The 14,571-nt window shown below is 40.9% G+C and overlaps 1 protein-coding gene across 2 annotated transcripts in view; it reads left to right on the forward strand.

Moving 5' to 3' along the window:
* Positions 1-14,571, forward strand: part of CRIM1 (cysteine rich transmembrane BMP regulator 1) — a 555,578-nt gene that overhangs the window by 510,328 nt on the left and 30,679 nt on the right. For both annotated transcript variants that reach the window (XM_069955382.1, XM_069955383.1), the window contains exon 13: positions 9,646-9,867. In XM_069955382.1, coding sequence (XP_069811483.1) covers positions 9,646-9,867 — 222 coding nt within the window. The remainder of the gene's footprint in view (positions 1-9,645; positions 9,868-14,571) is intronic.

Below are 14,571 nucleotides of genomic sequence, written 5' to 3' on the forward strand. Positions count from 1 at the left end.
GCAATGATTGGAGCTTTGAAAATAATCTGTGCGTCATGATTATAGGTCTGTTTCATTATTCAGCCCAGGGCTTTATGATGTTGCCAAAGTATGTGCAAGCTTACACACGTTTGGAATACATGTAAAACAATGTGATTTACAGGGAATATAGTTATTTGTACATTGACAGTTTAGGTTGGGTTCCAAGCCTCACTGAGATGTGTGAGATAGTATGATCTAAGTAATTTCTTTGTATGAAAAGTGTTTTGAAATAACCCTTTAAATGGAGGAATATTGGAGTGTTTACTCTATATCAGTCATTAATACCATCTAAGCATTTTTTTTTTTTTCGGATTTTGTTCACTCTCTAACACCATGATGATTAAGCAGAGATGAAGTGCCCCCTTCACATTGGTATCTAATCCAGTAGCGAAATGCAGGGGGAGCCAGCCCAGTGGCTGTCTGGGAGCAGGGGGCTGTTGCAGGCCAGTGGCTGTCTGTGGGCAGGGCTGGTGTGGACCGACGGGAAGCTTGTGTGGGCCGGTGGCTCTCTAAGGAAGGGAAGCTGGTCCGTGCTAAAGTGAGAAGTCCCATGGAGGAAGACCACACTTCACTGGGGCAGGCCCCTTAGAAGCTGCGTGGTCTGCCTCCATGGTCACTACGCCAGTGTACAAAAAGTCGTACAACAAAATCCTGGTAATGGTTATTGTATGTCATACACCGACCAGTCACTTCCTAATAAGGCCAAAACAAGGATGACAAGGCCCGTTATTTTGTAAAATAAGATAGCAAACAATATTGAACAATATATTCCTGGTCGATAAAGAATGACAGGTACAGGGGTGGCGTCTACCCTGGGGGTAGAAGATATGATGAGCAACGCAAGGGTAGAACACACCCAGAAATCCATTAGTCCGCCCAGGCAGTCCTATACGTCTCCAAGGATTGTTTATAGTTTGTTTTGTTTTTTTAATTAAAATCATAAATGTTTGTTTTGCTTGAGCTTTCACAGTAAAATATATAGTATGAAGCTAGGTTTGTGTATGTGACTTCATGGACAATTGTTACCATGAGGTATTTATTTATTAACTACTAAAAGAAGTCATACAATGTGGCCCAGCAAGTCGAAGATTGTTTAAATATAATGTTTTATGAGAGCCTGCTGCACCATTGGAGGAATTCCATAAACTCTGAGCTGTATTCAATTAATGTGTTTACTAAGCTGCTGCAGGGAATCTGACTTTCCCACAGTCTCAAGCTTATTGTCCGTTTTATGACATGTATATGTGTGTGTGTGTATATATATATATATATATATATATATATATATATATATGCCGCCAGTGGTAAGTATTCATTGATGATTTACAACTTTTGTTGCAGAGGCACCAATATTATGTCACTGAGAGCTGGGACATCTGATCACTATGCATTTGGCTCCTGAGACCACCAGCAAACAGCAGAAATATTTGTCTAGCTGTCAGTGGCTATTCATATAAATCATGAACAGCCCATATTTGCCATAGTGAGTTATTCTGCTCTTTTGATGACATATAGAAGGTTTCCCAAGCAGAGGAGCCCTTTGCAACATCCATATACACTAAAGGGGTGACCTATTTTAAGTAGTATTCTAGTGCTTTTGCAAAAAAAAAAAACCAAAACTTTTCTTACCTATCCCTTTTCCCCAATGATCCCCTGTAGCTCCTGTTTGGTCCTGTCTGGTTCCCTGTTCTTCCTGCTTCCAAAACAAGTGCTTAGAGCAGGACCTGCCCCCCTCAACCAATGACTGGCCTTAGGGATGTCCTATCTTGGCCAGTGATTAGTTGGGCAAGACTGGAAAGAGCCGGACAGGAGCTAAAGGGGAGCAAGGGCTAGGTGAGTATATTTTTTTTTTTGTTGTTTTTTAATTTTGCATAGCACCATTAGCATATAAGTTTTCCAAAAGCATCATAATACTTCTTTAATAGAGATGAGCGAATTTACAGTACAAACAAAGTGAATCACTTCGTTAGCTCGGCAATCTGCTTATCAGCCTGCTGCTTTTGAAGTTTGTATCGCTTTGCCCAGGGTGCCTGGAGAAGCTGGATCCAGTCCCGGGAGAAGTTTCCCCAGGACTGGATCCAACTTTTCCAGGCACCTAGGTGGAACGGCTCGGAGCGGCATGGATTTTAAAAGCAGCAGGCTGATAAGCAGATTGCCGTTATTAGCTTTGCTTGTACAGTAAATTTACTCATCTCTACCCTTTAATTCTCCATCAGTTTATAGAGTCATTATTTCTAGTTCCTATATTCTAGCCATAGATTGATTAATAAATATGTGGTTCAGTATCAGTAGGGAAAGCCATTTTGTCCATTCACATAAACTATTTCCCACTAAGGCTGGGTTCACACTACGTTTTTCCTATCCGTTTTATGTATCTGTCTTTATTTGGTTACTTTTAATGGACAGAAAGATGTAGTCAACCCAATTTTTGTGTGCGTTAAAAAACGGATCCGTTACGATCCTTTTTTATATATATAATGGAAGTCAATGGAAAAACGGATCCAAACGGACAGAATACAATTGCATCCATTTTTGCATCTGTTTTTTTTCCATAAAACGTATACGTTAAACGGATAGGAAAAACATAGTGTGAACCCAGCCTTAATAGTAAATAGCCTAAAGTACATTTACTCAAGCATTAAAGGGGTTGTCCGGCGATAAAAAATTATTCACAGAATAACACACATTACAAAGTTATACAACTTTGTAATGTATGTTATGTCTGTGAATGGCCCCCTTCCCCGTGTTTCCCCCCACCCACGCTAGACCCGGAAGTGTGGTGCATTATACTCACCGCATCTCGTGTCGTCCACGGTCTCCGATCGTCAGCAGTGACGTCTTCTTCGGGAGGCCGGCGGATCTTCCCGAGTGCCAGCCACCCTCTGCAGCGTCATCCGAAGCTCAGCCGCGATTGGCTGAGCATAACTGTGCTCAGCCAATCGCGGCTGAGCTGCTGATGACGCGGCCACGTCATCAGCAGCTCAGCCGCGATTGGCTGAGCACAGTTATGCTCAGCCAATCGCGGCTGAGCTTCGGATGACGCTGCAGAGGGCGGCTGGCACTCGGGAAGATCCGCTGGGCTCCCGAAGAAGACGTCACTGCTGAGGATCGGAGACCGTGGTCGGCACGTGACAGGTAATGTATAGCGCACCACACTTCCGGGTACACGGGTGGGGGGTGGGGGGACACGGGGAAGGGGGCCATTCACAGACATAACATACATTACAAAGTTGTATAACTTTGTAATGTGTGTTATTCTGTGAAAAATTTTTTATCGCCGGACAACCCCTTTAATGTACAAGGCCTAATTTTATAATAGGCTTTTAGACTTTTCTTCATATTTAATATAATTTTTCTTTTCATGACCAAATGTGTTGAGCAGTCTTATCTTACTAAGTAGGGTAATTTGATACAGATGTAGCATTACTCCAGAAATAGAACAGGAAAGGAAACTGCGAGTAAGCTGTCATGCTATTACATTGTTAACACCATGCAGTTCCTGAGTGTGCTGTCATGTTCCTCAATGCTCAGTGGATGACTGTCATGACCCCGCTCAAGTGTCTAGTTACTGTATGGTTGTTTATTTCTGCAAATCATTAGGTTACAATGAATCTTTTAATGTTTTGCAGTACATAGCGAACACTATGATGCCCCTTACAGAATGAACATAGAGGAATAGACAGGAAGTTAATGTTTTATAAAGTTTATAAAGAAAAGTGGAGAATAGGTCCTGACACACTGACAATACAGATTGGACTCTCTTCACAGTATATTTGGCATATATGTGGACCAGATGCCAAAATAATGTCTTTTTAGCGTTTGTTAATGTAATGTAATTGGAAAGTGTGGAGCATTCCACAGATATTACAAAGTAAATTTTTTTTCTTCCTTTTACAATCATAGACATATGCAACTTTATGACATACTGTTTCATGTTTTTTTTGGCCATATATCCAGCATATATGTTGGGAGCTTCATTTTCCAGCAATCAAACTTAATATTTTGCATTCCTTTTGTTTTTTTGTCATGTAGGTTAAAGTGGGAAAAAAGTATTTAAATGAGAATTAAGAAAGCTTATTAACTGGCAGTGAAAAGTTATACACTCTTCTATAATGCACCAATTGGCTATTATCTGAGTTTGGAGTGAAAACCATTGATATGACAATGGCTCGTGTCAAGGGGTATATTAGGCGTCAAGTGATGAGTACTTAAAGTGTCACTGTTATAACTTTCAAAATCTAAATCAACAGTAGATGGGATATAAAGCAAGTTTGCAATATACATTCATTATTTTTATTGTTGCTGTTATCATGCTGTAAAATAAAGCTGAACCTACCAGAAATCCAGATCCAGTCTCCAGAAGGCAGATTTTCTGACTCGTGCTGGTTGAAAAAAACAGACTAAACACAAAATTCCGGCCAGTACAGAGAGTCACGGCTCGATGTGTCCGTCAATCACATGACTACCTTCTCTGTGAGCGCTCAAATGACTTGGGAAACATAGGACTTGAAAAAAATAAAAAGTGTCAGAAAACAGGAAGTGCCGTGTTAATTGCAAACTTGCTTTATATCACATCTACTTTTGGTTTAGATTTTGAAAGTTATACGACAGTTACACTTTAAAGTTGTGAAAGAAAAACAGGGATGTGTAAGGCTGTGGAACTACTTATGTTTTTGGGGGCAGCTTTTTCCAATTAATGTCAATGGAAAATGTCCCTTAGCTCCCACTCAGTTTAATTTAACTTCTGTTATTCTTACTGATATGAAATTACCCGCCAGGAATGGCTTTCCAGCTCTTTATGTGACAAAATATGGTAACATTTTGGAATGTATCTTTATTTGACAAAATATGGTAACATTTTGGCATGTATCTCGGCACATACAGTATCTTGGAATCTACAGTAAACACCCCATCGTAAATCTCAGGTTACAAATGTAAAATGCCCGTTTCTGCTTGAGCTTTTGCTGTACCCCCCCCCCCCCCCCCCCAAAAAAAAAATGCAATGGCCAAAAAGAAGGCTGAACATGAAAAGGATGCTCAATTATAATTTAACATTTTAGAATTGAAGAATTCTGACAAGCTCAAATTGCGATGGCTAGACAACTGGGTCCCAGTATGCAGTGGTTCGAACAGCCAGCCAGTCATGAGCACCCAGGACTCATCGAAGCAGGTAGAGAGTTAAGGTTGTCGTCCTGCCTAGAGTAATTCCACAGAAGAGCTAGTGGAGCACAAATGGCTGAAAAAGTCACTGCTGACCACAATACAAGGGTGTCGCAACACACAGTGCATTATACTGTAGCTTGCTGCGTATGAGGCTACTTTGTAGTAGGACATATCGGTACAAATGCTGACCTCGTCCATGGTCAAAAGGAGAAATAAAAAGTTGCAAATATGGTGTGCATTGTAATGTGCATTTTTTTTTACTTAAAAAAACCTGGTGCAAACCGCTCCACAAAAATTCTTTGAATATATATTGGTAAAGTTGCCTATCTTTGAGATCTGCCTATCCTTTTAAAATGTATTTTCTTCCATTTGTTTTCAAAGATCAGATTCCCTGACACACAGCGCTGCTTTTCCGATTGCATGTAAAAGAACAGATGCTGAGGTTCTGAATCTGAGCTTCAGGAAGCAAGACACCCAGCTACATTAACAATGTCTTTTATTCACGCAGCGGCTGATACACCGGTAGCTGCATAAGGGAAGATACATCCCTCACACACTGTAGCCTCTTTTGTTTGGGGCACATTGAATATTCAGTAGGAAATCTGTTAGTTCCTTAAAACAACACAGCTGTACGGTTTGATACTTCGTATTTACACATTTCTTCAGTAATTACTGGTAAAACATCAAGCTGATGTAGTGCAAAAAAATCCCTTTGAGATTTATTGGACCTTACTCTTTCATCTGTACAGATGTGAAGGATTTTTCTTTAAGGTTTCTTTTGTGCCGTCTAACAGCCGTTGAAATGTTTAATTTAACAGTTATCGTGGTGGTTCAATTACGTAGAGAATACATTAAAGGGGACATATTGGGCAGTTTGTGAAATAACTTTCGGAAACTTTAAGTCAGAACTGGATTTTATAATCCATTTTCCATATTTCTTCTGCTCCATATCTTTTTTTAATGGAACATTTCTAATAATATTGTCTGTCTATGCAAATAATATGAAGGGCATACCATCTCCATCTCATTGGCTAAAGCAAAATTTAAAAAAATTAAAATAGCCTTTTCCAAAGATTGGCTTAGTGAGATGAGTAGATAAAAATATGAGCCACCACTTCATTGGAATTTCATTCAAGGTGTAAGAATGGATCTCTCATCCATTCTGTTATCATACAATGTTTCCAATGATCAATTCATCATGCCTACAGGGGGGTTATGGTTACCCAAAGTTCATTGATGTGCATGGGGAGCTGAGGTAGGCTTTTCTGATCCCACAGAATGGATCATGCTGGGATCAGGATGTTGACCTAGCCCCTAGATCGCCATGTGATCAAACATATCTGGGAATTGCTGGAAAAACAAGTCCTTTCTAAGGAGGCCTTAAAAGGCCTGATAATAACATTTTCGTGCCAGATACCACACAACACCTTCAGAGGTCTTGTAGAGTTAAAGCCTTCACAGGTCAAAGCTGTTTTGTTAGCAGAAGGGGCAGCTACTTAATACCCTGTTACCCTGTTTCCCCAAAAATAAGGCATCCCCCCAAAATAAGGCAACCCCTTGAAAATAAGAGCCCCTCCCCCACCAAGCCACTAAGGGGATGGGGGGGTTGTCTAGTTATGCTAGTTTATGATAACTACTATACAGTATGTAATAGTCATTTTTTCAAATGTTAATTTTTATTTTTTTTTTGTTCAACAATATGTATGAGTATGAATTCTGTTTCACGTTAAAATGACATATCCCCTGAAAATAAGGCGTAGCGCATCTTTGGGAGCTGTATTAGGTGGGTGCTTTTAATGTTATGGCTGATCAGTGGATATCTATAGAATGGATATTTTAAGGCAATGTCTTGAGGTTATATAGAGAACAGACACAAGCTTATAAATTATCTTTCTTTGCCTTCTCTTTTTTTATCTGCCTTCTCTGTTTCTTTCAGAGCTGATAGATTTTTTTGCTTATCTTCCAAAACACATAAGGAGGTAAAGCATTTTGTCAGATGATGCAGCAGACACTGTAGGGATGGAAGAACCATGATAACACTTACCCTCTCCAATGTTAATATTGGTTTACTTACAGAATCACATACACACGCTAAATAACACAAGCTATAACCTGATCTTGTCCTTGTATTGTACAAGAGGGAACAGCCTGCTCATGCCTGGGAAGCACCATTAATGACATAGCAGTGATCTACTTACAGTGTTGGTGGGATATTTTTTCGGGAGCCCAGCAAGGTTGAAATAGATTGGAAATGTTTTTCATAAGTGATAGTTGGGCATGGACTGGGTGCATTCCAAGCAAGAAAGCATAGAAGTATACAGAAGGACTTTATTAAGCTTGTACACCAGTTTTCTCACATATAAGTTGCACATTTTTGTGAATACAGTGTTTTGTGACTTTTCCCCTTTTTAGGCTATGTTCCCACTACGTGTTTTTATTGAAAAGAATGGACGCTGATTGTAATGAAATCAGCGTCCGTTCTTTTCTGCAGGGCGTGGCATTGCATTGAATTCAATGCAATGCCGCCTGCTGTGCTCCCAATAAGTTATTTAAAAGCCTGTTCTATAGAAAGGGCAAAAGGCATTAAAATAATGAACATGCCTATTATTTCTAGATTTTGTTCACTGAACAACGTCCGGAAACAAATTACGGCCGGCAGCCATACCGTCATAAGAGTGAATGGTTAATTGATTTGTGGGCACACCCAATGGTGCCCACAAGTCACTTCTACTAAAATAATGTTCCTGCAGCCGATACAGCTATGCAACAGACTGTGTGTGAATATAGCCTTACACTACCTATAATACATTCGTGAAAATGTGGGTGTTGGTTAAATGGAAGGTCCTGGTGTTCTGCATCCAAATGTATTTTACATAATATATGCTAGAAAGTGATGTAAGTTATGCACATAGCTGGGTTGCATTGACCAGGAGAATAATGCGGCAATTTTATTAAGAGGCTGCGGCACTCTTTAGATCTTGGGATCCCCTTTAGAGATCTCTCCTAATCTCCCATATACATGAATGTTTGGCACAGCCAAATGTTGGTGTGTAGTGTTGAGCGAACTTGCCAAATTTTTGGGTTTGGCAAATTCGCTCAGCATTAGAGACTCGGTGGCTGGAGAATGCAGCTCTAGGGAGTCATGGAAAACATGAATACAGCTAGAATACTTTCACTTAGGGCTGAAATGTAAAATGCGTTTTTTTTTTCAAATAGTGTCAGATATGTGTGTGAGATCCAGTAAACGAATGCATGTTTTATAAAAAAAATTTTTTACGGTGTTAATAGCTGTGTTCCCATGTTATTTGTTGTATCCCTGCTCAACATTTCAGGCTATAAAATAAGATCCTTGTCCTTTGTGTACCCTTTACTTACTCTGTAGTTGAAGACCTAAGTAATCTGAGACAAATTGCTAGGGAAGCACTGTCTGAAAACAGCATATAAAAGGTTGCAGGCAGTCTCTCCCTTGCATCTAATCTGTCTCACTTACATAGCTGGATTCACCTTAAAGGGGTTATCACAGCTACTTTCTTGCAAAAACGGCACCACACATGTCCTCAGGTTGTCTGTGGTATTACAATTCAGCTTCATTCATTTCAGGGGAGCTGAGCTGCAAAACCACAGCTAGTTTTTTATGTTTAAATTAACATTATACTTATGGCCACTAGGTGTCTTCCTTCACTGCACTTGTGTGCATGTCCACATTCAGTAGGAGAGAATCCTGGCTGGTGCTCGCATTGTATGGTCAGCTCTCCTGTCACACAGCACCAAAACCTGTGACCGTGACATTATAGTGACTGAATTGTTGCATAACAAAGAGCATAGTCTCCTGGTAAGCTGCAGAGCTGATAATATAATTAGCAAAAGTTAGTAATATACTTAGCCTAAGGTAATTGCCCTCAGTTGAGCAGGTGTCTTTCCTTGCGTGTGTGCACAAAGGACTGGGACTTCCTGTGTTCTCTCTTTTTTGAACAGAGAAAAGACCAGATGTCGGCATGCCGGAGCAAGGACCACTGTTTGGCCAAATGTATAACGTTGATTTACACACAGAAAACTTTGGGGGAAAAAAGCCCAAATATATTCCAAAACTGTTTGTGATCACAACCCCTGTTGATTTCTTTAAAAAAAAAGTGACAGATACGCTTTAACTGGTTGTGTCAAGTGGAGCCAGGTAACAAAAAGGCCGGGAATGCCTTTGAGAATGACCCAGAAAGCAATCTGTGGTCTTAGAGCTATCTTTGGATAGTAAGGTCGCTTTCATGTTTGTCTTTTTAAAGTGGAACATTCAGATGTATTTTCCATCTTGTAAACTAGCTTGTGTTGGATAAGCAGGACACAGGCTGTACGGTACCTAGTGCCAGGGAAAAATACATTTTGTACCTGATATCCATTTAGTTTGCCCAGTTTAAGAGATCTGAGCTGACACTTCCTGCCACTAAATGTTTACCTTCAATCTTCCAGATGAATCTCTTCAGCCTTCTGCACCGGGCAATGACAGTCTGCCCAGCTACTGCAAGAATGACGAGGGAGACATTTTCCTGGCAGCAGAGTCTTGGAAACCCAATGTTTGCACTAGCTGTGTCTGCATGGATGGGATGATCAGCTGCTACTCTGAGTCCTGTCCGCCTGTAACCTGTGAAAGACCAGTTCTAAGGAAGGGTCAGTGCTGTCCCTACTGCATAGGTGAGTGCTACAGTAATAGAAGGGGCACAGAATTATAGAAATGCATGGGACAAGTGGCTAAATAATTCTACATAATTCCAGCTTTCTATGAAAATTGGATACAACATATTCAGTATGGAAATTTGGTAAGTAAAAGTGAAAATGTCAACTAATTATAGTTGTCTGATGTTTTTATTTATAAAGTTGGCATTTCCAGCCACTCAGGAGAGCATAAAGAGTGTTTTACTTGTACTTGTGTATGTTGTACAAGCTTTTATTTTCCTTCATTTTTTAACAAAATAGGCAATGGCAGGCCCCAATGATATACAGTATATAGATTCACAGTAAACTCGACTTTATTGGCCAGTTTGTATTTTACTCCTTTATATCCTTTTTTGACCACAGGTGTAACACAACCAGAAATCTGTAACCCATACAAAAACAGGGAATTAAAGCCAAAACAAAGCGGCATCGAGTGAAAGATACCAAGAAACAGTGGTGTTAACTCATAGCAGTCTGTCATTGTTTGGGAAAGTAGACTGGCTGTGTTTGATATTTTTGCTGATACTCGGTTAGATGGTCTTCAGCTTTTACTCACAATCTCTCAGGAAAGAATGATCTCAAAATTATAGATGAGTGAACCAGGCTGAAGTTCAGGTTCATACAAACCTGAACCATCGGCATTTGGATCCCACTGTCTTCCCGTTCTGTGGGGAAGGTGGAGACAGTCCAAGTGTTGCCTGGAAAACAGCAATACAGCCTAGGTCATAGACTGTATCCCTGATTTCCAGATGGGACTTGGTCTGTCTCCACCTTCCCCACGGAATGGGAAGACATCGGGAGTCAAATGTTGATAGATCGGGTTTGTACGAACCAGAACCTCGGCCTTGTTCGCTTATCTCTACTCACAATATTTCCAAAAAGATCAATTCCGATGTCCGTTCTTTATCTGGAGTCCTCTGTCATCTATGCCACGATTGTAACAGCCGGTCTGGACTAAGATGTAAATCATGTTAGCTAGCTGATCACTCATCACACGATTGTCTATTCGACAATTGTTTAACCTTAAACCTATTTGTATCTAATGTGTATGACCACCTCTCAAACAAACAAACTGGATTATGGCAGAACCAGGTCTGCAACCACATTTTAGGGTACTATTACATGGAACAATAATTGGCCAATTATCGCTCCGTGTAATAAATACAACGATCCGCCGGAGACAACGATCAACTGCTGATTGTTGATATAGGTCCGAACCTATAATTGTCGGGCGCTGACCGCACATTGCTACAAGTAATAGCGGTACACAGCCGGCGACTGACGATTTACATTACCTATCCAAGCTGCAGGGCTCCTCTTGCGGTCTTTTTCTCCCCGGGTCCCGCGCGCTCCAGCTTTAGAGCGGCCTGTCTGAGTTGACAGGCCGCTCAGCCAATCACAGGCCGGGACTGCCGCGGCCTGTCGTTGGGACAGGCCACTCTGAAGCTGGAGCGCAGGTGATCCGGGGAGAAGACCGCTAGAGGAGCCCTGCAGCCTGGACAGGTAATGTATAAAGTTAAAGCAAGGGCTGCAAGGACATCGTTGACGATGTCCTTACAGCCCTTGTTAAACGATAATTGGGCCGTGTAATAGGCCCAGTAAACGAGCACCGATCTAGAAGATTGGCGCTCATTTACAGTTATTATCGGGCCTTCATCGGCCCGTGTAATAGTAGCTTTACTTAGATTAGAAGACAAAATTCAAATAGAAAAGAACTAAAAATGAGAACCCACCATATGAAGGGTCTTACTTTTAAAACTAAGACCCGCGATTGGTGTTGAGCAGACGTGAGGAAACTGTCCAGCTTTGGAGAAGTTGCCGAACACACTGCATTTGGCTTCCATTGTCTGGAGGAGTTGGATTGCCACCCTAGCACTCCAGGAAAACTGAGATACAACCATAGGCTGGCATACAACTTCTTCAGCTGCTGTCGGTCAAATGCAGAATGTTCAGGTTCAGAGAAGTTGTCACACTCGGACAGTTTCCTCTAGTCTCCTCAACACTACTCATGATGACTTCCTCTTATGCTCCTAAAAGCTGTGGTTGTAGTTAGCTGGGATGACTTCTCACACCCCTAGCAATTGGTTAGACCAGAGAGAGCTGTTTTCTGGATCACTAAGCAGGGGACCCCCAGTAAATTGTGTCCATAAGCTCTAATAGGGGCTCTTGCTTTCTGTTCAAACTGAAGTGTCGGAGAATAAAACTATTTGTCAAGGCACAAAAGCAATCTAGTGCTATAACAACCAGTGGCTATTCTGCAATTCTTTTATGCTCGCTATGCCAGACTTGTATTCAGTAGTTTAACTGCACAATTTCATGTAACAGTAATGGCAATAATTGTCGTAGTAGTAGTAATAATTTAGTAGAAAATCACCTATTTTTCTATCCTACTGTACTTTCAGGAGCTGTAACTTTAGACAGGTGCAAATCACAAAATACTTAGCATTTTTTTGCACAGGGTTTTCTTTTCGTGCATGTCATTAAATTACATTTTTGATGCCACATACCAGACTGGATTTTCAAACGAGTTACAACTGGTGCATTCATAGACATTTTTTTTTCTTTTATAATTTACTATTTTTTTTTTCATTACAGTCTTATAAAGGAGTATTCTATTCAGACAAGACTAAACATATGGAAATACCATGATTCTTAATTTCACACTTGTAATATATTTCATGTCTCTTCCAAGGCATAAGTATGTAAGGCATTGGGATGGGATGGATGTGTAAGAGCGTCTACATAGCAATCTAGGGTGGAAAGTAAATCCGGGATGATTTATGCCTTTTTTTAACTAGCAACATTATATAATTATTTACTGGTCCATGTGGCTCTTTTTTTTTTACACATATTTAAGGCCCATTCTACTTTTTGAATGATACCTAGTGTTCATATAGTAATAAAGGACCTTTACATTATTTTAGTTTTAACATTCTAATAGAACTCAATAACTCAATGGGACTGTTGGGTTACCCTACTGGCAGACCATCCAGTCAATGCATTGCTAACATATGATATTAAATTCAGTTAAACATTGGAAATTTTTAACACAATAACCATATCAAGGTTGCTATACACATTCAGTGGAAGTAATTTTTTATTTTTTTTTGCCCCCCCCCCCCCCCCCCAAGTAGCCTGTGGCATGTATACTTACAGAAGATGATCGGTGACCCGCAGTGTAGCTCCGGTCCCGTCCCGCGGTGCCGTTCAAATCCGGTGCGCTCACTTCTGCCGGCTGCTGTCAGTACTCTGCTCTGTCCTGTCAATTATACGCCGGAAGTAACTCGCTTCCATGCATTCTCTATGGAAGCGCGTGACTGCCGGCGTTCAAATTACAAGGCCAAGAAGAGGAGTCACAGCGTCGGCGGAAGTGAGCGCGCGCCGTATTTGTACAGCACCGCGGGACAGGACCGGAGCTACACCTCCGGACACCGATCATCTTCTGTAAGTATACATGCCACAGGCTACCGGGGTGGGGGCCCAAAAAAAAAAAAAAAAAGTGAACTGCTTCTTTAAAGATTGTCTGATGAATGATTCTTGTAGCCACTGTCATACATATTTTATTGCCTATTTTTATTTACAGTTCTAAAGGATACATATGGAGTAGCTGTTGACTGAATTTTTGTTTATCTTGTAGCGCCTCTTTTAATTCCTCCCTATGCATAAATGTTCAGCTTAGTACGGCATTAAGTTCTGGTTAAGCCATTGCTAGCAGTTTATCTCTCCAAGAACAAAAGGTTTCCCTTTCCTTTTCCTTTTCTTCTCCAACATCACCTTTAGGGGGGAGAATCTCCACTCTGAAAACACACTGCTCTCTCTCCCCCCCTCCCTCCCTTTGTAGACACAGGACATGTGATCCCTTCTCTAGGGGCTGGGTTAGCTGTCTATTGACTTGGTAACCCGACTACCAGGAGATATCTGCATCATCTCCATGCACCTGTGCTGCTTCTATAGACTTACATGTATCCCTTAGCCTAGGTTTCTGTAATATGAAAGTTATAGTTCTATCTATGCTTGCTGTCAGTGATTGCAAGCATATGTACCTGTCTTTGTGTCACAGCTCTGCATATTGTGTTATGGATGTTCTTGGAGTCTGGATGGAACTAGAATGTTTTCATTCACAGTCAGCAAGCAGAGATCTAAACCTACACCACATTCCCCCACCCCGGGTAAACAGATGCCTGTTATACAGCCCATTCAGTAGTTACACCATGCGTGCGTCAGCTCTGCTACATCATCAGCTAATATGGAATACATACTCGGGTGATGTCATGCAAAATTAGGAGAGAAAAAAAGAACAGTCCTGTGTTTACTGTGCAGTATTATTGACAGCAATGGGCAGAAAGGAAAGCTAAGGGGGCGAGTACACAAACTGACCAATCAGGAAAATGCATGATGGGAAATGTAGTTTCCTGGCTGGCTCCATCTTGGAAATAGATCGGCTTTTACAAAAACTTAGAATGGCAGCAGCTAGAAAGACAGGAGTCGGCTCAAAATACTCAGGGGGACTTGGTAAGTAAGACCAGCTAGCATTTAATTTTTTAGCTCTTAGGTGATAACCCTTTTAATGTTTAACCCTATGAATGTTTGTTATGGTTTAGTTTTTTGTTTTTTTTTCATTTATTCGACTGTAATATGTATGGGCGGCTTTAGCCTAGTAGCAGACCATTCAGTGAAGTGAAT

The sequence above is a fragment of the Dendropsophus ebraccatus genome, chromosome 15, assembly GCF_027789765.1.
Source record: "Dendropsophus ebraccatus isolate aDenEbr1 chromosome 15, aDenEbr1.pat, whole genome shotgun sequence".
NCBI lineage: Eukaryota > Metazoa > Chordata > Amphibia > Anura > Hylidae > Dendropsophus > Dendropsophus ebraccatus.